The 26,238-nt window shown below is 53.8% G+C and overlaps 1 protein-coding gene and 1 non-coding gene across 2 annotated transcripts; one reads left to right on the top strand and one right to left on the bottom strand.

The window, feature by feature from the left end:
- Nucleotides 1-1,821: 1,821 nt before the first annotated feature.
- On the bottom strand, nt 1,822-24,343 carry Peds1 (plasmanylethanolamine desaturase 1). Its single transcript, XM_052722760.1, has 6 exons — nt 24,175-24,343; nt 16,511-16,630; nt 5,970-6,061; nt 5,243-5,387; nt 3,951-4,163; nt 1,822-3,405 (listed from the first exon to the last, which is right to left on the bottom strand). The coding sequence occupies exons 1-6, from the start codon at nt 24,296-24,298 to the stop codon at nt 3,284-3,286; spliced, it is 816 nt and encodes a 271-aa protein (XP_052578720.1). The 5' UTR covers nt 24,299-24,343; the 3' UTR covers nt 1,822-3,283.
- LOC128102780 (small nucleolar RNA U109) lies at nt 18,348-18,482 on the top strand. Its single transcript, XR_008215538.1, has one exon. It is a non-coding gene; the product is annotated as a small nucleolar RNA U109 (small nucleolar RNA).
- Nucleotides 24,344-26,238: the final 1,895 nt, after the last annotated feature.

Below are 26,238 nucleotides of genomic sequence, written 5' to 3' on the forward strand. Positions count from 1 at the left end.
CTTCCTGTGGATGTAGTGGCCAGTGGTGGGCAAAGGTTAGGGACAATGGGGAGATGGGTCACATCTGACAAATAAATGCTGGCCCAGCAGTTAAAAATCACTCACTGAGCAGTCACTAGGCAAAATTGACACGTGACACCCACTAACAAACTGGGTGTCCCACGAATGCCTATAACCCCAGGTCCGAGACAGGGAAGACACAAAAGATTGTTGGGGCCTTGGGATACAGCCCAGCCAAGAACATTAGTCTTAGATTCAGGAAATACCCCTGCTTCAAAGGCCTAGGTGGACACCTAGTGCCCTCTTCTGGCCTACAGGTGCACCTTCACACGTGTACAAACACACAGACACATATTTTAAGCGTTTTTCAGAATACTGTCATTTTGTGTCAACAGGCCCCCTTTCTCCTCGTTAATATTGCAGAAATTACCCTGGGGCATTTTTTTAAAGACAGGTTCTTATATAGGCCAGGCTGGCCTCAAACTTGCTATGTAGCCAAAGATGATTTTCCTGCCTTCACCTCCTGAATTCTGGAGTTACAGGCTTGGACCACCATGCCTGGAGTCACACAGCAGCCCGACTACATACACACTGTTGTGGGATAATCTTTTTGTACACTGTGAAGATGTGTCTCTGTCTATGGCGCCTTTTGATTGTTTTACTAAAGAGCAGAATGGCCAATAATTAGGTGTAGAGGATAGGCAGAACTTCCGGGGAGAGAGGACTCTGGGGAGAATCTGAAGCCCGCAGGATTAAGCCAGCGAGAGGAGGTTGGACGTTCAGTATGGAGGAGAGGTAATGAGCCTCGAGGTAGAAAGTAGATTAATATAAATGGGCTAATTTAAATTGTAAGAGCTAGTTGGGAGCAAGCCGAAGCTCAAGTCAAGCATTCATAACGAGAAGTCTCCGTGTTATCTGAGAACTGGCGGTACAAAGACCGACCGACTACGACAGACCATAATATACATTCACTCCTGTATTCCGGAGGCTGGGGAGTGCTTGTTCAAAGGACGAACAGCTGACATGTCCACCGGTGGCATGAGGCTGTATGACAGCCTCAGCATCTCACCTCTCCCTTGTCCAAGGGCCAGCCTCAGCATCTCCTAACCTCAAGCTCGTCCCCGAGGACTTTTCTGTTCAACCCAGGTTGCCTCTGCCCCTCCTCCAGCTCTCAAAACGGCCTCCTTCAGGGGCCTCCTACCCCAGCAGCCTCCACTCTGCTTCTCCAAGGCAGCTTCAGCTGGTTGCTTTTCACAGATGACAGGAAACTTCACTGTGAGCAGGGAATGTTGGCGCACACCTTTGATCCCAGCACTGAGGCACAGACTCAGGCGGATTTCTGAGTGCCAGCCTGAGCTCCACAACAGCCAGGGCCACATAGTGAGATCCTGCCTCTCAAAAAACCAAAAAACCCAAACAAATAAAAATTAAAAATAAAATAAAACAGCCGGGCGGTGGTGGCGCACGCCTTTAATCCCAGCACTCGGGAGGCAGAGGCAGGCGGATCTCTGTGAGTTTGAGGCCAGCCTGGTCTACAGAGCGAGATCCAGGAAAGGTGCAAAGCTACACAGAGAAACCCTGTCTCAAAAAACCAAAAATAAATAAATAAATAAATAAATAAATAATAAAATAAAATATAAAGCTGTGTGGTGGTGGCACACGCCTTTAATCCCAGCACTCGGGAGGCAGAGGCAGGTGGATCTCTGTGAGTTTGAGGCCAGCCTGGTCTACAGAGTGAGTTCCAGGACAGCCAGAGCTGTTACACAGAGAAACTCTGTCTTAAAAAACCAAAATAAATAAATAATAATAAAGAAACTGCACTGTGTTCCTTTGCATTTATTCTCTTTTTCCAGGAGGTCAGCTCCCCCGCAAGGGTCCAGTCCTTGTTGGTCTGGGTCCAGGCCATCGTCAAGACATACATTAGGTTGCAATGACCCCTAACGGAGTTCTGGGATGGGTTAGCCAGCATTGCTCTAGCATGACCTTGGTGAAAGGTCACAGACTTGTGAATGGTGGCACACACCTCCTGTAACCCCAGCACTTGTTGAGGTGAGGGTAGGGGGATCAAGAATTCAAGGCCACCTTGGCTGCATAAGAAGTGTGAGGTCACCTTGAGTATATGACACATTACCTTAAAAAAAAAAAAAAATTCAGGCTGGATCGGTTGCTCCATGGTTGAGAACATTCAGAGGACCTGGTTCAGTTCCCAGCACCCACGGATGCCTCACAACCGTCACTACCCCCAGTTCCAGGAATCCAATGCCCTCTGTGACCTCTGTGGGCACCAGGCACACATGTGGTACACATACATCATGCAGGCAAGACACATAAAATATATAAACCTAAACAAAACGTCACTGTGACAGGGGATAAAGACCCCTCCCTGAGGCCAGAGCTAACCCCCTCTATGCAGCCATTTGGAAATATCACGAGGCAGCCAGGGTTAAGGAGATTCTTCCTTTGTTATAAATATATTATATACATCCAAAACATGACATTAAAATATTACTCCATGTTACAGAAAGGTATTAAGGCTTTCTATTATTTACATCGACAAGCAAGCACCTTTAAAAAAAAAAAACCCAAAATAAAAAAGCCCTAATCTTCCTTCCTCCTCTGACACACTGGCCAGAGGGACAGTGTCCCCTCCCCAAACAACCAAGCCCTTCACAAGAGCTGCGCCCTGTGAAGATGTCTTCGTACTGAAGACCTCGGATGTGGCTGGACATGTGGACAGAAGAACTGGAGTGTGTGGGGGGAGTATCCGTATGTGGGCAGGGGATTCTGGCCTCTCCCTGCCAGCAGCCCTCTGACCAGTGCCCAGCTCTGCCTCCCTTGGATGGCAGCTGGAGTGGTCTGCCCACCTAGGCCCCCGGGGGTCGGTCTGCAGGGCTGAGGGAGGACCATGATGCAGGGACATTTAAATGTCCTGGAGGCTCTCTGGATTACCAGGGACAGACCAAGGGAGTCAGCGACCCCCCATACCAGTGAGGACCATGGCAGGGCGCGGGTGTGCAGGGCAGGTGCGCAGGGCGGGGCTGGCCACCAGGTTGGGGCACCCCTTCTGCAGTCAGGCTTGGCCTTGGAGCAGCTCAATGGCCAGGAAGGCCCAAGGAAAGAAAAGAGGAGGAAATGAAAACTCGGTGTCTCAAGTATTCTGTGGGGTGCCTGGGCCCAGCCCAGGGGACTCTTCTTCACTGGAGGGGCAGCGCAAAGAGGCTGGAATTTGGCAGATGGCTTCAGTTCAGGCTGGGAAAGGCTGGCGACCAGGCAGCTGGACACACTACTTGACTTTCTGGGCCCACTTCATGTCGTCCGCCCGAGGCTTCTCACCCGTCAGGCCCTGGATGAGGTCCTCCAAGCGACGCCAGAAGCCTATCACCTCCAGGGGGTAGTTGAGCCAGCCTGCAGCAGACACAGTCAGGGGGTTAAGTGAGGAGAGAGCCAGCCTGCCTGGGGTGGGGTCCTCGGGAGACAGGTGAAGAAGGTGGGCTACAAGGACCTCCCACAAGAGGGGCTAGGGCACACTCCCTCAACCACTGTCTTTGTTTTGTTTTCTGAGACAGGGTTTCTCAGTGTAGCCCTGGACGTCCTGGAGCTCATTCTGTAGACCAGGATGGCCTCGAACTCACAGATTCACCTGCCTCTGTGCTGGGATTAAAGGTGTGCGCCACTCCCCCGGCAGTCACAAAGGCAGTCTGTTTTGTTCACTGCTGCTAGAGCCTAAGCCTGGGGCAGAAAATAAGGATATTGTCTGCCGGCTGGGTGAGAACCTGCTGTCACAACAGCCTGAAGTAGGGAAGGGGCTTTGGTGTGTTCACGGCCCTATCCTCAGCACCGAGAGCTCCCGGGACACAGCAGGTACTCAATAAATGTGCATTCTCAGAATACTGGTCAGGCCAAGGCCACATGCCCCCTACCCTTCTGACTCTGGGGATGGTACCACGAACCTGTGGTGATACAGAAGTATGTCTCGTGGGGCGCCACATGGTGGATGCGATGGTGTTTCCGTGGCAGAATCACGTGCCAGTCCTGCAGGACGGTGACCCAGTAGGGTAGCCCCAAATATGTGTGTGACCATTTGTGGATCTGGTTGGTGAAGGTGCCAAAGATGATCAGGCAGAAAACGAAGCATTCCCAGGGGTACAGCTGCTCCAGGGTCTCTGCAGGGTGAGGTCACGGGCATGGGCACGGGCACGGGCCCTGTGCAGCTGCCCCACCGGCCAGCCAGCTCCTGTACCAGGTGGCACCCAGCCCCCACCCCCAGACCGCACTGTGAAGTCTTCAGATTTGGAAGCAGCCCAGGGACAGGCTAAGAGTGTGGGCTCTGCAGCCAATTGGGGTTCTGATGCCTGCTGACACTCGTGGGTCGTGTGAGCTTGGGGCAGGGCTCTGGGTCAGGTTCCCTGAATAGGACCTGAGGACACTCATGTATTCAAGGGAGTGTCTCTTGAGGAAAGACTTCTACAGAGCCAGGGACACAGGGCAGAGTCTGGAACAGGGATTTCGTCTCCGTTGGGCCCTGTGGGCTTCTAGGTGTCAACGGCTCCACAAAGTTCACTTTGGAAAGAAGCAAAGTCGAGGACCTTCTGAAGGCCTTCACTGGCTGGCTTCTGGCTCATGGGATGCGGGGAGGCAGGAGGTGGTTCTCTGGAGAAGGGGCTTCTGGGAGACTGTCAGCAGGGGTGTGGCCCAGCAGCACCTCAGCCCTGCCTGTGGGCAGACTCTCCGTTCCTCTCAAAGGGGAGTGTCACCAGCTCTCAGACAGATGTGGCCTTACCTTTCCTGATGCCCAGTGGTGAGCTGGCCAGCTTTGGGATTCCTTCAGAAACGGGCATCAGTTGGCCTCAGCTCCCGGTCCCTACTTTTGTCTTTTTATTTTGGTGCCAGGCTCGAACCCAGGGTCTGGGCATGGCAGGCTAACTCTCAGCTGTTGGCCCCAACCCAGTGCTCACAGTGTACACTTTCCTTTAAACAATACAACAGGAGGAGGGGCGGGCTAGCAGTGACTCACGGGGAGTCTGTCCAATGAGGAGGTGGGAAGGAGGCCCTGGGGGGCCACATTACCAGAGAGTCGCTGAGAAGTTGGAAATGTGGTCTTATGCTAAATACCCAACTTTTACAGGCACCCCACTAATAGAGAATGCTTTCAATGATGCAAGTGACCCACACATCCCCTGGAGGCTCCCAAGAGCCTCTGTCCCTGATGCCTCCTCTAAGAAACCCTGGCTCCAAGTCTCACCTGGGCTCTGGGTTTGGAACTTGTAGGCCATGTTCAGCAGCGGCAGGAGCGTCACTAGGCAGTTGTCACCATTGGTCTCAATGAAGTCATGCCTCGTGATGGCTGTGGGGTCGATGTGGTGCTCCCGGAATGGCCGGATGAAGGCCTGAGGTGGACAGAGGATAGGTGACATCTCCTGTCCGTCAATGGCAGCTGGTGCCCCGAAGACCCCAGACACACTGCTGGGCTGGCTTGTCACTGGCACAGACCCTGACTGGGCTGAGGTCTGGAGGGCTGGAGTGCAAGATGGCTTCCAACACTGGTGGAAACCTTCCCCAATCCTTCTGGGCCTCAGTCTCCCCACCCATACTGTGAGGGCCTTGGAGACAATATACAGCGTGAAGCCAGTGAAGAGGCCTTACATAAACAAAGGGGACCCTGTCTACCTGTTGCTCAAGCCTTTGCTTCTGGAAGCAGCCTTCCATCTCCCAGTTCATGCTGCTAAATGGAGCCTGCTTTGAGTGAGCACAGACAGCCCAATTGACAGCTTAAAATCGGAACACAGGAGACTAGACCAGGTCCCGGCTCGGGGCAGACTCCCTGAGTTCTCTGACCACCCATCTGACATCTGTGCTGCCACCAACCACAGGGACCCTCAGACCAAGAGGGCATGAGGCACTGGGTCAGGCAACCCAGGCTCTGACAGGCAATGGGACTAACTCATGGTCACACAACCTGGCATACGCACCTTCCCCACAATGGGCAGATCCACAGAGCCCCATGTATCGGCACCCCAATGTACCAGGCCGGACAGGAAGTCAGCAACGAGAGCCCCGGCAACTGTGGGCAACAAGAGTGTGAGCCAGCGCAGGGACATGCAGAGACATCCCGGGCCCTCCCATCAGAGGCCATTCCTCCACTCACTCTCTTGCTTACTCATTCATTCATTCATTCATTCATTCCTCCACTCACTCTCTTGCTTACTCATTCATTCATTTATCCATTCCTTCACTCTCTCTCTTGCTTACTCATTCATTCATTTATACGGGAGGGACATGCTGTAGGACATTGCTTTAAGCTGTGTTACTTTTGTTTACGTTGCATTTGGTTAACTCTGTGAAGCTGTGTTACTGTGCCTGTCTAAAACACCTGACTGGTCTAATCATGAACTGAACGGCCAATAGCAAGGCAGGCAGGGAGAAGAAATAGAAGGAGAAATCTGGGAAGGGGGGATTGAAAAGGAGGAGGACTCTAGGGGCCAGTCACCCAGTTATACAGCAAGCCACAGAGTAAGAGTAAGAGTAAGATTACAGAAGAGAACAGGAAAAGCCTGGAGGCGAAAAGATAGATGGGGTAATTTAAGGTCAGGTCCCCCAACCAAAGAGTAAAATACTAACAACAGGGAAGCATCCACACCCCTTCCCAGTGGACAGAGAGGCTCAGCATTAACACTCCTGGCCCTGGTCACACAGAGCAGACTCACCCGCTGAGAGTCTACAGAGAATACACTGGGCATGCGCAGAGCAGATGTATTTCTGTAGGGGAGGTGGGAGGTGGGCCCTTCTCTCCACCCACTGCAGCCCACGCTGCTGTGATGAGCTGCATAAACACCTTCCTGGCCTTGGTGTTAGGAAGGGTACACCAGCTGAGCTGCCTAGAATCCCAGCGCTTGGGAGGCTGAGGCAGGAGGATCCAGAGTTTAAGGCTAGCCTGGGCTACAACAAACAAAAGTAATACCTCACTGGCAAACAAGTATCTGTCCCACCTTCCCCACCTAGCTTTTATCAGTAGTGGACTCCATCCTTTGGGATTTTCCTCTATTTGCTCTCAATCTGCTCAGAACCAGCCTGGGGTATCCGGGTGAGACCAACAACAGTCACCACAGGCCTTAGATCTGGAACGCTCTCCCACCTCCATCACACATGAGCTGTGTGACATCATACATGCTGCTTAACATCTGTGTTCCAGCTTCCTCTTGTAAGGCGGGAGTGGGGAGGGTGATAGAGAATGCAGTGGTGACTGTTGACCGAGCACAGCCACAGCGGGACTGCGGGTCTCAGTGAATCCTTTCCCTCGGTTAGCAGCACTGAGCGCACTTGACAGAGGTGAACCGAACCGCAGGCTGGAGAAGTAATGGGCCCAGGTCAAACACACAGCAAGTGGTACAGCTCTTACCCTGCCTTGAGAGCCAAATCTGGATCCATGTACATATGGGGAAACTGAGGCAGAGTGACCAGCTGCTCCATTGCTCCTCTCTGCCTGGAACATTCTTCTTTTCTAGGACGCAATGTAGCTCTTCTCCTCACTGCTTAGGGTGCCCCCCCCCCGTCCCCTCCCTAAGACCCAAACTAACTGGGACTTCATCTCCTGCCTCCATCCAGCTCTCATCACGCTCCTCCAAGCACACCTGTCCTCTGCCATTTTTTACGGTCAGCTCTGGGCTCGGCACTATGGGTTCTGGTTTAGGGCTGGATCTTGGTTCTGTGACAGCAAAGGGCTCAAGGATGCATGAGGTACAGTGCTTTGGCTGAGGTACACACTGTGATTCACACACAGCCTACTGAGACATTCTTTGAAAACCCACTGTGCACTAAGCTCAAAGGCCAGAGCTGCCCTGACCCACAATGGCATCTGGGAATGCGGATCTGTGCAGGCTTGTGCCCTCTGCCTCAGTTTCTCACTGTGGACTGCTTGCTTGTCTGAGGCACAGTTACAACGGTGTCCTCAGACTCTTTCTTGTTAACAAGGACCAAGGCCTTGGGGTACTGTGCAGACTGAAGGAAAACCCCTGGATACCTCCATGGAGAGTGAGGCCATGACCCAGGGGACAGGAGTAAGGGTGCAGGTCACTGTGGGAATGGAATTCTAATGTCTGAATCTGTTTAAAGGCAGCAGCTAAGGGTAGGTCGGTCTTCAGAAGCTAGAGGTATCTGTCCATCTACCTATCGCTCTATCCACAAATCCACCTACCCATCTACCCACCCATGTATCCATCCACCACCTGCCTAATGTCTATTCACTGTCCATTATCACCCTATTTACCCATCTATTGCCCATCTATCTACTCACCCATCTAAGCACAGGGCAGGCGGGGGGGGGGGGGGGGCAGTGTGCGTGTGCGTGTGTGTGTGTTAGCACAAAGTCACACAGGCATTTGCAAGTTCCTGAGGCAGAGTGTATGGGAGGCCAAGGATGTTCAGAGCAGCTGTGTGGGCTGGCATGGAGAAGCCAGAGGAAAGAAAGGCGCCATTGCCTAGTGCTGGTGGTCTTGCTGCTCAGTGGAGGCATGGTGGCAGGCGGAGGACTTGCTGCTCTCCTGCATACCTGTCGGCCTGGGGCAATACTGAAGCACCTACTGTGTACTATGAACGGTGTCTTCGAGTTCCACATCAGGACCCACAGGAAGAGGGTGCCACAATGGGAGTGGCTTGAACATCGGAGACCTCAAAGCCCACTCCCTAGTGACATACTTCCTCCAACAAAGCCACACCTAATAGTGCTACTTCCTATGGACTTATGGAGGTCATTTTTATTCAAACCACCATATTCTACCCCCTGGCCCCCCATAAGCTTGTAACAATATCATAATGCAAAATGCATTTAGTCCAACTTCAAAAGTCCCCATAGTCTATCTGTCTCAACACTGTTTTAAAGTCAAAAGTTCAAAGTATCTTCTGAGATTCATGCAATCAATCTCTTAACTGTAATCCCCTGTAAAATTAAATAAAAAGGCAGATCACATACTTCCAACATACAATGGCACAGGATATACAGTACCATTCCACAAGAGTGGAAAGGGAGCTTAGTGAGGAAATACTGGACAAAAGCAAGACCAAAAACCAACTGGGCAAACTCCACACTACATCTCCATGTCTGACTTCAAAGTCAGCTCTCCAGCTCCTTTCAGCTCTGCTGACTGCAACGCACTTCTTTCTCGGGCTGTTCCACTCCCTGTCAGCAGCTCTCCTCAGCAGATTCTTCCATCTCTAACATCTTGGGGTCTCCAAGGCAATCCAGGCTTCACCTTAACAGCTTCACACGATGGCCTCTCTAGGCCTCCATTCAGGGACAACCCTGATGTTTGCCTGGCCTCAGCAGCTTTCCTTCATCTCAGAGGAAGATTCCACAACCACTTTACTGTATCCTTGACTCTAAAGCCAGAACCATGTGGCTGAAGCTGCCAAGTTCTGCAGCTTGCTGGGGCTGGAACATGGCCTCCTTGTTCAACTACATGTTCACCAGCTTTCTGTTTTCGATGGTTTCCTTTACTGCCTAAGCTTGGCTGTTCAGGAACTTGCTCTGCAGACCAGACTGGCCTCAAGCTCAGAGATGCACCTGCCTCTGTCACTAGAGTACTGGGATAAAAGATGTGCACTACCACACCCAGCCCTAAGCTTTTCTTTAACGCCTTTTCACAAGTGGAAGCTTAGCTGGGTGGAATCTTGTCCTGGGTCACCACTCCCTTTATTTCATTTAGTAATCTGTTTACCTCCTTGAACACAGGACTTAGCTCCATTCCACTTCCTGGTGCCCCTTTCTCCTTGAACCACACATTTCGTGTTTTTCCTTGCTCAGCTTGATTCTTTTCATTATAAATCTTCATTAGAGTTAACACTAGTAACCACACCACAGAGTCTATACTATTCTGTTTTGAGATTTCCTCTGCCAAGGGAATTAATCCAAAACTCTTCATTTTAGCCTCAGGCAGACTTTTTAGATAATGGCAAAAAGCAGCCACATTCTTCACCAAAATATCACAAGAATGGTCTCTAGGCCACATAAAACCTCTCGAGCCAGGTCCTCACAGTTCAAATCACCCTTAGCACCGCTGTCTTCCAGGCTCCTACTAGTACGGCCCATTAAGCAGTGCTTAAAGCATTCCACTGCTTTCCTAACCCAAAGTCCCAAAGTCCATATTCCTTCAAACAAAAACATGGTCTGGCCTATCACAGCAATGCCTGAGTCCCTGGTACCAACTTCTGTCTTAGTTAAGGTTTTCTATCACTGTGAAGACATCATGACCACGGCAACTCTTATAGAGGGAAACATTTAATTGGGGCTGGCTTACAGTACAGAGGTTTAGTCCATTATCATCATGGCGGGAAGCATGTAGGCAGAGATGGTGCTGGAGAGTTAGCTGAGACGTCTACATCTGGATCCACAGGCAACAGGAAGAGACTGCCATACTGGGTGTGGCTTGAGCAGTTGAGACATCAAAACCGGCCCCTAGTAACAAACCTCCTCCAACAAAGACACACCTACTCCAACAAGGCCATACCTCCTAATAGTGCCACTCCCTATGGACCTACGGAGGGGGCGCGGGGGGGGGGGGGCATTTTTATTCAAACCACCACAAATGGTGTAGACACATTGCCTCTGAGCAAGAGAAGGTTGGCGGGAGTGGGGGTGGGTGTGTTCTACCTCTCACCAGTTTGCTGCGCCTCTTGCCTCCTTTGGGCTCAGCATCCTTACTTGCTTCATGACAGCACCTGTGGCGTCTCTCCAGAGGCCTGTCCCAGTGTCATTAGTCAAAGAAAGATTTAAACACTGTCTTCATGACAAACTGTTATGGAGAACACTGGATGCTTGTGGGTGTAGCATGGTAGGGAGCCAGAGTGCGGGCTTCTTGTTGGGATCAGGGTGTGGATACGACAACTTCTTCCCTCCCCAGTTGTGGCTCACATCTGGTTATAACTGCACCAACCTGCACACGCTGCAGTTCAGGCTTATGTGGCCCAAGGCCTCCTCACATAAGGCTGCACCTCTGACCTTTCAAGGTCACCGCGTGGCCTCTGCTCCATGTGGAGTCTAAGGGGCCAGCAAACTTTCTATACAGAGCTAGACACGAAGGCTGCCAGGTTCTGTGACCACAGTCTCTGCTGCTACGGCTCAACCCTGCCAACATCACAGGGCAGCCACAGGCAATGTGTCAGCACGCGGGGGTGGGAATGGTATTCCCACAATACCTTGTTTGCAAGTGTCTGGGGTTTCCCTTGCTTCAATGGGGTAGCTCATCCGGTGTCATTCATGTGTCATGTGCACTGACCATTTCCCTCTTGCAGCTGAGTACTGCTCTCTCATCGGGTGGAATGCACAGACCCCTCTACTGGACTATTACTGAACTCGAGCTGCATTGCTCATTCATGGAGAAGCCTGTGTGCTCAGATTCCTCCATTCCTTCAGCTGAAGATGGCAGAGACATTGTATTTTTGAGACAGAGACTCATCTAGCCCTGGCTGGCCTTGAATTTCTTCTTTTTTCTTTTAATGATTTATTTACTTTTATGTTTGTTGGTAATGTGCCTATATGTATATCTGTGTGAGGGTATCAAATACTCTGAAGCTGGAGTCATAGACAGTTGTGAGCTGCCACATCAGTGCTGCGAATTGAACCTGGGTCCTCTGGAAGAGCAGACAGTGCTCTTAACCACTGAGTCATCTCTCCAGCCCCTGGCCTTCTGATCCTCCAGTCTCAACCTGTCAAGTACTGGGTGCAACCACACCCAGACAAGCACTGATGCTGGGATTCCTATGTGGCTCTCTACGTACTGAAGCTGGACCTCTGCATGAACACAAAGCGTGCACCTTTGGCTAGTCTAGCGGCCAGCTTGCCCTCGGGATCCCATTTCCACTTTGTAAGGGCTGGAATTACAGGCAGGCTGGTGCTGGGATTTGAACTCTGATCCTCACACTTATACAGCAAGCACTTTATCCACTGAACCACCTATCCAGCCTCCAGACTGACACTTTCTTTTCTTTCTTTTTTTGAGACAGGGTCTCACCACTTAGCTAGCCTGGAGCTTGCTATGCAGACCAGGCTGGCTTCAAACTCAGAGATCCTCCTGCCTCTGCCTTCCAAGTGCTGGGATTAAAGGTGTGACATATCTCAAAAATGATTTCTCCCCGTTTGTCTTTTGTTTTTGTGGTTGACACTTGTGGTTTTAAACCAGAGCACACCAGACTTCCATTCTCACCTCCGTTAATCCCGCGGGCCAAGGCCAGGCTCGTGTGGTTAAGCTCCTTCTCCCTAAATGTCCTCGGCAGTTAATCCTCTGTGACCAGAACACGGTGAAGAGTATTAGAAAGTCAGGACGGGGCGGCCTTCGGGGGCCTCTCTCATGGAACCAGCGCTGTCAAGGGAACGTGCACTGTGCGGCCTCACTCACACTTAAGTTCAGGCTGTGAGACTGCCCAGAAAGTGTTCCCTAGAGCAGGACAAAGTGACCTCACAGTGGCAAGTCACACTGACCTGTTCTGCTGATGCTGAAAGGACCCTCCAGAGCACTGCCACCTCAGAGCCTGTGTCTAGGTCATTCCAACCAGTGGCCCCCAATCAGCCAAGACCGCTGGTGTGGAGCCAGAGGAAGGCCCTTGCCTGTGCAAGGCCCCAAGTTCCACCCCCAGCGTCGCTCAAACGCAAAGCAAGAGGCCAGGTGTGCTGGTGCGCCTCTGGAACCCCAGCATCCAAGAGGCGGAGGCTGGAGGGCCTCGAGTTCCAGTCCAGTCCTGGCTACACAGTGAATTCAGAGCTAGGCAGGGTCACGGCTGAGGAACTATCAGTGGTCCTAAATTAGGGCTGTGACAAGTAACCAGACTGTGGTAGCCTGAGATGGGACCCTAGGACAGGAAAGGGACACTGGCTAAGAAACCAAAGGCATGTGGCCATGGGGAGAGTACCAGCATAGCAGCCCCACTGGGCACTAGCCTGCTTCTTTCCACTATTCCAGTAAATCTAAATTGGCCTAAAAAAAATGACTGCCAGGCTGTAGTTCAGCTGGCAGCGTATTTATGTCACATGCACAAAGCCCTGGATTCCCCTGGGTTGATCCCAATACTGCAGAAGCAGCCACCAAGTAATCCTAGAAGTTAAAGCAGGGAGATCAGGAGTTCAAGGTCATCTCCGACCACACAGAGCAAGACTAGCCTGGGCTACGTGACCCTGTCTCAAAAACAAGGAGAACCATCCACTAAAACAGTGTAATCTCCCTTCACGTCCAGTGATAGGCCCCAATCACCCCTGACCTGCCAGAGGGTGATGGAGGCTGAAGCTGGCAGGGAGGGACTGGGAAGTGGGGAGTCACACGGGACTCCTGTCCCTTGACTAGCAGAAGTTAGCCAAACAGGCACAAGGGTACAGAGCACTGGGCTCCGGCACAAGTGGCAGCTGCCTGTAGTCTGAGTCTTTCGTCCCCGGGAGCCTCGGTCTTACCATCTGTCGGATGGCTGGCATCTGGCACTCAGGGGGACATGCTCTGGACTGATGTCAGGAATAATTGGAGGGAGACTATTCCTTCCCACCACATGAGGAAACAGCTCTCAAGTCCTGGTTCCTGGGAGCTGTTTCTACGGTACCCATTCCAGGCCACCCAGCTGCCCATGAGGCTCCTTTAATGGGGGCAGGGTGGCGAACACAGGCATACAGAAGCCTCTTTGTTCCAGTCTTGGTGATGGCTGGCGGCTGGCTCACCCAGGGAGCGGCTTTGGCCTGGTCACCACCATTCCCTGTAGACACTGGGAAGGGGACAAGGATGGCTTTACCCAGTGACAGTAGCGTGAAGGCTGGGTGGAGGTGAGGCCAACACACTGTGTAGACACAGACCCTGAACGTCTACATCATCTAGGCTCAGTTAAATCCAGAAGGCTTAGGCAGCATGACCTCCTGACCTTAGTACTGATCCGTACCTTCCTCCATCGCCAAGCTGCTCCTTCTAGGACCCACCGCAGCTCCAAGTGTGCTGAACTCTCTCCCAAAGGACAAGCAGCTTGTTCTTCATCCACCACACACTGTCCTTGTCACAGGCACCAGGGGCCTTCAGAGCCAGGTCTCTTCGCTGTACCTTTAGGCTGGTGTACTGCCCACTCTGGTGGCAGCCTTCTCTGGGCCCTGCTGTCCTCAGTTCTCCCCATTCCCGTGCTCTACCCTGTACCTATTTCTGCTCTCCGGCCAAGGCTGCTCTCCTCTGCCAACCGTTCATGTCTTGGGCGGAACCTGGAATTAATCCCTAACCCCACCACCGACCCCACAGCGGCATGACTGTGCATGGAGCTCAACTGCGCAGCTCCTCTGAGCTTAGGAAACCCATCACCATCTGCTCCCTGGCTCCCAGCACCAGAAATCATCTCCCCAGGGGAAATTCACCAGTGACTCCCCACAGATAAACCCACCGTCCAGACCATGGCTCCCAAGGTCCTGTACCACTCGCCCATCCACATCAACGAACTGCCGCCAGGCCGCTCTGACACCAGCCTCAGGGCCCTTGCTCTTGCATCTCCTTCCCCCAGACTGTAGCAACCGCGGCCTTATCTTGATAAGCATTGCATCACACAAGCCCGGCTCCACCAACTGGAACCCTTTCAGCTTGAGTTCTGAGTTCCGGGGCTGCCTGGGGCATTGGGAACCGCTGAAGAGACAGGAAGAAGCTGGCACCGTGCCCTAGGCGGCGGCTACCCAGTGTTAACAGACAAATCAGGACGGCTATTTAAATCGATTGAGGATTGTGCAAACACCGCTATCAGGGGATTACTCGCCCTTATCAGCCCAGAAGCCGGTGCAATGGGAGAGCTGGCCACATCAGCTGTGAAGATGAGGCCGGGCGCTGAGGAACCCAGGTCCCAGGCAGGGAAGGGGGGGGTGGCCTGCCTGACAACACACAGCTGGGCCTACTACAGGGTGTCCACCCACCACTGGCCAGGGTGTGGCTAGAGAGCCTAGGTGAGGGCCAGTGGGCAGAGGCCAATGCTGGAATCTTCTGTTCAGTACTGCTCCCAGGAGTGGAGGCCATGGCTCTGCACAATATTGCTCCCAAGGAAGTGGCCAGCTCAGGGAGTGACCCAGCAGGCGCTTACAGAACATCTACTGTCAGCCTGAGCAGGGGCTGAGGTAGCCTTGGTCAGTGGTTTAGCAGGCAATGCTGCCCCCACACCTCTCCCCAGTCACCAGCCCTCCCAGCACAGTCCCAGGAGGCCACAGTGCCACAGCCTCCATGTTCATGACCAGCCAGGCCAGCCAAGGCTGGAGGAGCCGCCCAACTCTGGGGTAAGGGCTCCTGTGAGGAGGGATTAGGAGACTGATGCAGGTGGGGTCTGGGCCCCTCAGCACAGAGTGGACTAACCTCTCCCCTGTGATAGCTCTGCCCTAGACTGAGAGGTGGCTTGATTAGCGGCCTGTACACTATCTATTGGCTTAGGCAGACAGAACGCTTATAATGAGATTGTGGAAGCAAAACCAGAGGGAGCCCAGGTAGAACCAAGGGTGCCAGGGCCCCTGACCAGTCCCGGAGCTCAGCAAAGGGGGAGAAGACACACCTGAGCCAGAGGGCTGGAAAGGGGGGATACCGAGGCAGCTGGAGCCAGGGATACAGCTGGACATCACAGCCAGGCGTGCTTCTGCAAAAGGACATTCCAGACACTTTGCAGGTCCCTCCTCGGAGCCTCTAGTTTCTCATCAAGAGGACGAGCCTCAGTCCCTGTGCCTGGCCAGAGAAACACCCAGGACTTCCCAGCACAGTGCCCCATTCCATGCTCAATACTTGGAATTCACTCACTGAATTCTGGGCAGCCCTTCTGTGCCTGAGGTTGGGGATACAGCAGTGGATGACACAGAAAAAACAATCTGACTTCTGAACTGAGGGAGATCCAGCAGGGTCAGGGAATCAGTGTGTCTGAGACAGGGTCTCACTACGTAACCCTGGCTGGCCTGGGTTCACAGAGGTCTTCCTCAGCCTCCCAAGCACTGAGATTAAAGGCCTGCACCACCACACTCAATGAGGGCTGCTTTTGAGGGGCCATCACAGAGGGCCTAAGCATGTGGCCTCTAGGTAGATCTTGGGGATCAAATGTGTGGTGTTCCGAGGAGGGCCCCAGGCACACTGAACAGCTTGTACAAGGGCCCTGAGGTAATAGTGGGGGGTGGGGGTGGGGGTGCTAAGAGTGTGTGGCCAGTGTGGCTGAAGAGTGACAAGTAGGGAATGCTGAGGTTGGGGCTGTCAGATGGCCACCATCGTATCAGTACACGGAACAGGGCAGTGGGACCTGGAAAACAGCTGGGAGAAGAGAGTGGGGAGGGGTGGCCGAATTCTAGAAGCATGCTGAGGGCGGAATGCAACAGACAGGAACTGGGGGCGCCGCTGTCATGGTGCTGGGACTGGGTGCTCTAAGATGAGCAGGTGGGACTCTCATAGCTTGTCCTTGACGCAGGACCACCCTGAGCACTCACAGCACACACAGTGCACACACACACACGCTCACGTGCACGAAGGCCAACAAACTCCAGAGGGACCCTGGCACTCACCAACACCGAGGATGACAAGGGGTGTGTGCTCCCAGCGGGCCAGCAGCAGGAGGTGAACCGAGTTGTGGGCGATGAGGCTGAAACACAGGATCACAGAACACCACTCCTGGAGGCGCTTGCCTGTGGGGCGAGAAGGACCGAGTGAGGCACAGGCTGTGGGGATCTTCAGGGGTGTTGGCGTGCACTGTGCCAAGCACTCCCATCCATCCATTTCACCGACAGCACCAGAGGCCCATAAAAAAAGCAAAAGCAGGACACTGGGCACAGGGTGCATGCCCCTGAGTCTGGGCCTGCAAGTGTCAATTCTTGACAGACAGGACCGGGCTTTCTGGGGACTCCTTCAGGAACTTGAATGACCTCCTTACATTTTAACAGAAGTTTCCTGGCACCATGTTTCCATGTTGGTGACTAGGTAGAGGCCATGGCCAGCCTCTGATCCCTCAACCCAGGGACACCCAGAGCCTGCCCAGCCTCCACGAAACAGGACACAGGCCGTTGGCCTGAGGGTCAAAGAAGAATAGGGTGTTGAGTCAGAGAATAGGTATTGGGGACATTAGGCCCCAGAGTTCCAGGGTTGGTACCTGGATGCCTGCAGCCAGGCAGGAGCGTGACCTTCCCCACTCAACAAGGCTGCAGCAGGTGACTGAGAAGGCACCAGACCTGAGGACTTGGGTGTGAGCATTCCTCTTTAAATGCAGTCACAGTTTATAGAAACGCAAGCTTAGACAAGCTTGTCATTCTTGTGGCTTTATTGGAGGTGTTAAAACTCTGGACATCATCAGCGCATCCACGGCCTGGGGATGAGCCAGAATCGGCCCATTCATGGCCCTCTGTTGCCCAGGTACAGAAAGCAACGTGTTGCTGGCTGGATCAATAAAGAAAAGAGGCTGGTGAGATGGCTCGGCGGGAAACGGAGCTTGCCACCAAGTGTGACCGCCTGAGATCAGTCCCTGGGCCCCACACGGCAGGAGGGAACTGACTCCTGAGAATCGTCCTCTGCACTACGACATGGACCACACGCACACACCCAGTAAACAAGAAGGAAATATTCGCAAACGTTTTTAAAAGAGAAGAAAACATGAGGGACAGGAGCGTCGCTCAGGAGCCGAGCACTAGGATGTTTGAGACACTAGGCTTATGTTTGGCATCGTACAAAAACACAGAGAGGGGACAGCGAGATGGTTCAGTAGGTAAAGGCGTTTGCTGCCAAGCCTGATGACCTCAGTTCAGTCCCCGGGACCTACATAATGAAAGGGGAGAACCAACTCCCCCACAAGCTGTCCTCTGACCTTCACAACACGCACCATGGCGCGCGAGCGCACGCACACACACACACACACACAATAAATAAATGTCAGAAAAAATGTAAAGAAAGCCTCTAGATCACCTGAGACTGCCTTTCCATGTATTCCCTTTGATATACCACATTGAGTTACTTTCTTTTGACAACTAATTTTGAATTTTTTTTAATTTTTTTTTTTTATTTTTCGAGACAGGGTTTCTCTGTGTAGTTTTGCGCCTTTCCTGGAACTCACTTGGTAGACCAGGCTGGCCTCGAACTCACAGAGATCCACCTGCCTCTGCCTCCTGAGTGCTGGGATTAAAGGCGTGCGCCACCACCGCCCGGCAAATTTTGAAATTAAAAAAAAAAAAAAAAGAAATAAAAACACCATGTGAGCGGCAAGCCTTATGCCTGTTTCCCTGGCAGCTGGTCCCAGAAGCTGGAGACCCTTATGTTGACAATGTGACTACTGTCGGTGCTTAGCATCAACCGAGCAATTGCCAGGCACCAAGAACCTGCCCAGAAGCAGAGGTGTGGACAAAGAGATGGAGGGTCTTATATGTGGACATGTCTGCCTCTCTTTTCTTTGGGAGTAGGAATGTATCCGTAACATGCTACACTGATTAAGGGGTTATCAGGGCTAGCAACCTTACAGAAGAGGTTGAGTAACAGCATATTTCTCCTACATTTAAAAAAAAAAGACGAGGGTCAGAGAAGTCATGGAGGCAGCCCAAGGCAGAGGGCCAGCCAGAGGGACGCTGTGGTCTCCTCTCATCCACCCACTGCCCTGCTCCAATCGATGCTCCTGTGTTCTGTCTTCCCTTATTCTATACCACACCATCGTCCTGAAGGAGGCTCCTGATGGGGTTAATGAAGGCCCATGCCAGGTCGGCTGCCCCTCCCTGCTCCTGCAGACCAGAGCCTAGACACCTCTACCACGCCTCCTCCTGCTCAGTGATCCTGGCATCCCTCCACCCCCAGGGCTACAGCCCTACCTGAATGTGAACTCAGGTTATGTCAAGTGCCCTCACCAGGGCCCTGCACTCAGTTGGTGTTCAATGAATGCTCATGGAGTGAACAGTCTAACTGCAAACCGTAGACCATGTCTCCAAGTCCTACGCTTAGCACTACATAGGATGCAAAGATTAGGCTCCATCGGTATCCACGCAGCAGCCGGCTGCTCCCAGCTGTCCCCAGAAAAGGCTGACATTGGGGGAAGGGACCTCAAGGGTCACACACCCTTTGCTCATATACAGAAGAGGACACCAAGGCCAAGGAAGGGCAAGGCCCCCAGAGGTCACAGGAGCAGATCTGGGTCCAGGGATTCCAATCCTTCTCAACTGTGCTATCTCTGAGCTCTGCTTAGAGTCATGGCCTGCCTGTCTCTTCCGGTTCCTGCCTATGGGTAGGGCCCAGGACTGAGAAGCAGGAAGCCCAAGGGTGGGGAATGAACACAGGAGGAGACAAAGGACAGGTGACTCTCCTTGCCAACCTGTTTGGTTACCTGTAGGGATTGAGAGACGAAAGATGGGCTGCGTCACAGGCAAGGATTAGACTCAAACAATGCACTAAAACATTAACGAAAATGATGACAATGGCCGGTGTCCACCGATGGGTACCAGGTGTGGCTGCAAACAGGAGCCTCTGGTCAGGTTTGCTCGTATGTTTTAAAAACGTAATCGAGCCGGGCGGTGGAGGCACATGTCTTTAATCCCAGCACTAGGGAGGTAGAGACAGGGGGGATCTCTGTGAGTTCAAGGCCAGCCTGGTCTACAGAGCGAGATCCAGGACAGGCACCAAAACTACATGGAGAAACCTTGTCTCGAAAAACAAAAAAACAAAACAAACAAACAAACAAAAAAAGTGATCTAAACTTAAAACCACATACATCCTAGTTCTTGTCAGCCCTGAGGACACAGGGCTGTCACTCCAGTCATGGGTTCCAGGTCCCCCAGCTGCTTTCAGGGCTGTCTGGCTAGCCTCTGTGGTGATGAGTTTTAGAACCCAAAGTGAGACTCAGCTAAGGAAACTGAGGTACAGAGTTGGATGTGGGTCCTTGCCTGGAAACCATTAGATCTGGCTGGTCCATTTCTCACCTTGTTGGGCAGAATGGCCCTGAAATCTGAGTCTTTCTCTTTAAACTTATCTCACTTTGGAGCTGGGTCCAGCTGCAGACGGACCTCAGTTCTGATCTACAAAAGCATGTACAACATGTTAACATGCTGCCAGCACCTCACACCACCCCTGGGAGAGCCAGGACGGTCTTCCCAGTGCCAGGGAAACCAAATAAGTGTCTAAAGTCATGGCTAGGCCATCAGCCTGGCAGGCACTTAAAACAGTCAACTTTACAAATAGTCAGGCTAGGGATTTGGGGAGGCCTTTACTCAGGAATCAGGGGGTCCTGGGGGTGCTTTACTCAGGACTCAGGTGTCCCAACCACCTGGAGTGGTAGGTGCAGATAATCTAGGCCAAGGTGCAACAGTGACTGCCCACCTGCTGGCCTGGGTGCCCACCTGCTGGCCTGGGTGCCCACCTGCATGAGGTGGGGTTGGAGCCTGGGAGAGGAGGAAGGCCCACCTACTTCACAGGGCAAGCTGAGCACCCCTGCCTCTTCCTGCCCCAAATAACCTACCCTTGTGCTGGCCTCTGGCCATCAGGAGATCCTGTGCACCATAGAGAGCGGACAAGAGGGACAGAGAAGACAGGACCAGACACAGGGACAAACGGGTTGAGGAAGCAGACACCAGGGACATACAAAGATAAGACCCAGAGGGAGGAAGACTGGGGAGAAAGCCAGACCAAGAGAGGACAAAGAGAGCTCAGCCCAGTGCGGTGGGGCCAGGCCTGGCCAGCGACATCGTACAGTGGCCCCATGCCCCAGAGCTATGGCTTAAGGCAGACCCATTTTGGAGTAAAGCCAGGTCCAACCTCAGCCCTACAGGCCAGACTGCTGTCCTGTGGTCCTAAGCACTTCCAGGGCAGAGGGCACTCCCAGCTGCCCCGGCTGGTGGACGGACAGTTGGATCCAGCACCCCTCAGGCTCTGTCATTTTTCCAGTTCGGCACCTGTGAAGCAGCTTACGTGGCAGGTCGCAGCCGGCACCTCTGAGAGTTGCCATCTTGGCCAAGTAGGTGGGAGGGAGGATCCACCAAGCCCACTAGGCTCCTTTCAAACGCCGGCTTTTGGCTCATTGCTGGGAAATCCAAACCCATAGTGGTGCACTGCTCAAGACCTTCAGTGGCTGCAACACCACACAGGTAAGAGCTCAGCCCAATGCCTGAGCCCTCAATAGTGACCTCACTGTGATCACTATTGCCTCACTCCTGACCACCCCCTTCTATCCCACCCACCCTGTCCACACTAGGCCAGGTGTCTGCCACCAACACCACCAATAGGCTCTATTGCTGTCCTGGAACTTCTGGCTCACTTATACAGCCAAGGTGAAAGAAAACCAGCAAACAGGAGACGCACCCACTTCATCTCTGTCCCGGTGACCCCGGTAACCCACACAAGAGCAGGGAGGGTTACCATCCTGTGCTAAGCCTCTCCACAGACATGGACAAGGTGGTCCTGGGGTGTCACGGGTTCCCCGAAAGCCAGCCTTTCTACTGCGGTGACAGCAGCCTAGCCCCAAACAGGACTGGCATTTCAAGACATGAGAGCCTGTGGGGGAAATGCCTGCACAAGTCAGTCTCCAATAAATGCCATCTTTGTTAATTTACCACTGCCAGCTGCCAAAAGACGACAAACCACCTTCGGCCCCAGGAATCTCAATAACTCGGTCCCGGGACCCCGGGGCTTCTTCTTGTGTTCCAGCCCACGGGTTCCTCGTGCTCCTCGGCTATGCGAGGCACACTCCCACCTCAGGGCCTTGCACTTGTTCTCTGGACCTCACACACTCTCAAGACCCCTCCTGCTCTTCCCCCCTTCAGCCGGTCCAATGCTGTCCTTTCAGTGAAGCCTGATGAGGGCGCTCTACACGCCACCCCTCTCCCTAATACTTCCCCTGCCGCTTCTGCTTCACGGCACGTGTGGCCCTATTTCCCTTCTGTGGGGGCTCATCGCCTGTCTCCCCAACCCAAACGACGCTTCAAGTCCTGCCTGCTGCTCTGCCTTCAGGGCTGAGAACAGAGACGGGAATGAATATAATATCAATAGGTGCTCAATATACATCAGGCCTGTTCTCTCTGTTTACAGGTCAGGTCCACAGGGCTCAGTGGACAGAGACAGACAGAGGGAGACCTACTGAAGGTGGAGGGACCAGTCTGACCAGTCCTTCCCTCTCTCCAGGTCAGGGGAGAAGGCCTTGACTGAGGGTTTGGGGCCCCCAGGGGCTGTCTGAAGCCTTGGGCTTCTTCTGTACAGCTATTCTGAGAACAGCAACCAGGGACTGATACAGAATCATGAAGGAGGGGTGAGAGGCGGCCTGCAGGGAAAAGCAAGAGGAAACAACTGGGACCAGGAGAAAGTAGGCTGTGGGGACAGCCCAGCCGGAGGCACTCTGGATCCCTCCTCTCCGTTCTTAGGTCCTAGGCCAGAGGCCTGAGGACCAGCAAGACAAGGCTTGCTCCAAGCTCAGAGAAGGGCAGAGGGCCAGGCGAATCACAGGGACCGCCTATTGTACACAAGGCTTAGTGCCACACAGCGGGTGTCATTACAGTGGGTGATCATTGTGACACTGAAGAAGAGAGACTGCACCTTGCCTGTGGGAGAAGAAAGGAAACCCAGGCTGGGGAGTGAACAGGCTTGACCCAGGCCATGCAGTTAACCACTCTGAATGCCACCAGACTCCCTACGGAGAGCAGGTCCAGAGGCTGGCTGTTTGTGTGGGCCAAGAACCCAGCAGAACAGACCAAGCACCCAAGGCAAGCTGGAAAACCATACAAACAGACTGGAAATCCAAGACTAGGGCAGCCCTGAGGGACCTAGGACCCAGAGAGGAGGAGGCAAATGGCAGGTCACGTGCTACTTATAGTTAAAAAAGCACCAAACTCATGCCAGACAGGGCAGGAAGCCAAGGGAGTAGTGGCCTCAGCCCCACCCCGGCCAGGGCTCTGCCCTGTAGCTGCCCAGCCAAAGGAGGGACGACAAAGCCGACTCATGGAGACACCCCAGCAGAGGTGCCTCAGGCTCTGACTCTGGAGTGCACAGGCATTTCCTCAACCCCTGGGGACACCCAGTTGAGAGTGGAATTCCTGAGGCTCACTGGGAGCTGGAGAACAGGAGGAGCCAGAGTGTGTTAGGTTAAGAGCATGGCTAGGAGCAAAGAAAACCAGAGAGCCTGGCCTTGAGGAAATGGATAGAGCCAGGGCAAGGGGCTCTGGGTTGTGATAAGGGATGGGGAACAAGGGTATCCCACAAAGTCTTAAGTGGCTAGTGTGTGGATGTGAGAGAGGACAGAGCCAGACCGGGACTCAATAGGGTCTGAGTACCTGCCCAGAATCTCCCAGGAAGAGGTGAAGGCTGACGGCCCCATTGGGAGTGGGAAAGGCAGAGTTTACGGCAGCTACTGAAGCAGGGACCATGGTAGGGCTTGGGGGAAGAGCTCCTGGCACACTCTGCAGTTGAGATCCAAACTGGGGGCCTCGCAGCTGAAGGGCTAATAGTCCCAGATTGGGGGTGTGCCAGTGCAACCCAGGGCCCTAGCTAAAATGCACAAGATGCAGAATCACAACGTGTGTTGGGGGCTGGGGGGAGGACCTAGGACATCATGTGAGTTTAGGTCGCTAAGGACAGGGCCTAGTGGTTGAGGAGCTGTCTGAGGCTTGGCTGCCTGAGAACCGGAAGCCTTGGAAAGGGTCCTGGGGACACAAGGAAGGCCACGGTGAGGTTCCTAAGCTGCCAAGGTGCCCTGGGGCTAGGACTCCGGATGTGCAGTTGCAATGAGGCTGTTCCTAAATCTAGGGGTGTCTCTGCAGCCCCAATGCCTCACGGTTCTGGGTAAGAAGGGGTCTGGGTGGGGTCCCTAGACCTGGGGTTGCTCTTTGCAAGTTGGAAGCCCTGGAGTTCCGCTTTGAAGGTGGAAGCTGGGGTTGGGATGGGGGCAGGGTTCGGATGGCGTGGGGTTCGGATCCAAGGGCGTCCAAATGGGCTGGAGTTTGTATCTGGGTGGAATTAGGATCTTGGGGATTCTGGTGGGCTGGGGTTCGGATCCGGGGTAAGGGTTTCGGATGAGTTGGGGTTCAGGTCAGGTTGAGATTCGAATAGGCTGAAGTTCTGATCCACAGGCTCCGGATGGGTTTGGGTTCGAATCCGGGCCATCGAATGGGTTGGAGTTCGGATCCGATGGGTTGGGGTCCGAGCGTTCAGACCGCCTGGGGTTCGGTCAGGGCGGGCCCGGCGCCGAGCACCCATCAGCCCGCAGGCCCGCCGCCCGTCCTACCTGGCGAGTAGAGCGCCGCCAGCTCACGGGCACCGGCGTGCTGTGCGCCCCAGCGCCGGCTCTCCGCCGTCTCGTCCTCATCCAGCTCCGGCTGCCGGCCCGGCGCGTCCTCGGCGCCCGCCATGGCCCGTCGCCCGGCACGCCCGCTGCGCTCTGCCTGCGGCGGCGGCGGCGGCGGCGGCCGCGGAACCGCGGCGAGATCACGCCGCCCAATGACCAGCCGGCGCTGGGCGCGGCGACCGGGGCGGGGCCTCGGCGGGGCCGCGCGTCACAGCCAATCGAGACCTGCGCCCGCGCCGCGCCCGGCCAATCGCAGGCCGCCGAGCCGCAGCCAACCGCGGCGCCGTGGGGCGGGGTCGCAGCTGGACTCAGCTGGGCGCGGAAGGGAGGGTGGGTGTGCGCGTCCCCGCTGCGCCCCCGCGAGCCAGGGCGTACGCGCCCGTGCAATGGTCCACGACTTGGCTTCTGCGCCCCGCGAAGCGCCCACTGAGTTCACGGCGGCCGCGGGACGCGCATTCGCGGGGAAGCTGCTCGCTGCACGCACTAGGTTTCATTTCACTACTCAGGAGGGTCTCGCGTTCGAGGCCAGCCTGGGCTACATTGCAAGACTCAGTCGTAAAACATAACTAGTGATACTGCCTGCTGAGAAGCGGCCCTCCCCCCCGCCCATGACCACTTGCTGGGGTGCCCCCTCCTCCGGTCACTGTGACATCACCCTGACGCTTGTCAGCGCTTGTCATGGGTAACGTCTCCCTACCAGGAAAGGATCTGGAGGGCTCTGCCTGGGCCAACAGCTGGCAGATGTTAGAAGCTAAACAGGTTGAACGAATTTGGGCTCAGCAGACTGTCCTGTCTTTAGCACATCAACATTAAGAGAGCTGTAGGCTTATGTAAAGTCCTTAGAGGAAGATAAACAGCGTTTGCCCCCGGGGCTGCAGGACTGAGGTGCCTGGCAGAGGGGATGAAAGATCTGAAGGATCTTTCCAAAGGCTCCATCTTCGTACTGAGACTTAAGCCTCCCCAGGCTATCTCCCGCCACCTCGTGCTCCTTCCCTGGGTGGTCTCTGTCCCTAGTCAGTTCCCGACTTCCTTCTTGCCTCCTTCATATGCCTCCTCCCTCAAAGGAAGAGACAGGCTGCCGCCCAAGTTGCTGCCGGTTCCCGTGAAGCTGGTGGCCTGACACCTTGTATTAACCGCACAATTAGATTTGGGGTGTCAGGGGTTTTATGCTGACTTGTTTAGGTAGGTGCTGGGTCTCAGACCCTCCCAAACTACATGGTATCCCAGTGCCTATTAGCAAGCAGGCTGACGGTGCAGATTACCGCTGATTCAGGTGATCTCTGTGACCTGCAAGGCCAAGGAACCCTGAACTGTGTCACCGTTCTTTCAACTCATGAAGCACCTACAGCCTGGACCTACACAGAGTCTCTGATGTTTGCTAGAAATGGCTGGCGGAAGTCCCTTCCTGTAGTTTGTTTTGTGTGCACAGGTGGGAGTGTGTGTTCCATTTTACCACGGTGCCCATGTGGAGTCAGAGGACAATACTTGGGTTACTCCTTCAACCATGTGGGTCCCGGGGATTGAATTCAGGTCCTCAGATGTAGCAGCAGGTGTTGTGAGAAATAGCATCCCGTAGGGTTTTGCACAGCAGAATGACAAGATCTGATTTACATTAATTTTTCAGGGAGGCAGTGGTGGCACCTGTAATCCCAGCAGTTAGATCTCTGAATTCGAGGGCAGTCTGGTCTACCTGAACTCACTCTTGAACTTACAGAGATGACAGCCTGCACCACACCTGGCTTTTATTTATTTATTTATTGGTTGTTTGAGGCAGTGTTTCTCCGTGTAGCTTTATCTATCCTTAGACCAGCCTGGCCTTGAACTCACAGAGATCCGCCTGTCTCTGCCTCCTGAGTACTGACTGGGATTAAAGGCGTGCACCACCACTGCCTGGCTCTGGCTTTTTAATTTTTTTAATAATTTATTTGTTTCTATTTTATGTGCATTAGTGTTCTGCCTGCATGTATGCCTGTGTGAGGGTGTTGGATCCCCTGGGACTGGAGT

The sequence above is a fragment of the Peromyscus californicus genome, unplaced genomic scaffold, assembly GCF_007827085.1.
Source record: "Peromyscus californicus insignis strain IS unplaced genomic scaffold, ASM782708v3 Scaffold_7__1_contigs__length_154581171, whole genome shotgun sequence".
In the NCBI taxonomy this organism is placed as follows: Eukaryota; Metazoa; Chordata; class Mammalia; order Rodentia; family Cricetidae; genus Peromyscus; species Peromyscus californicus.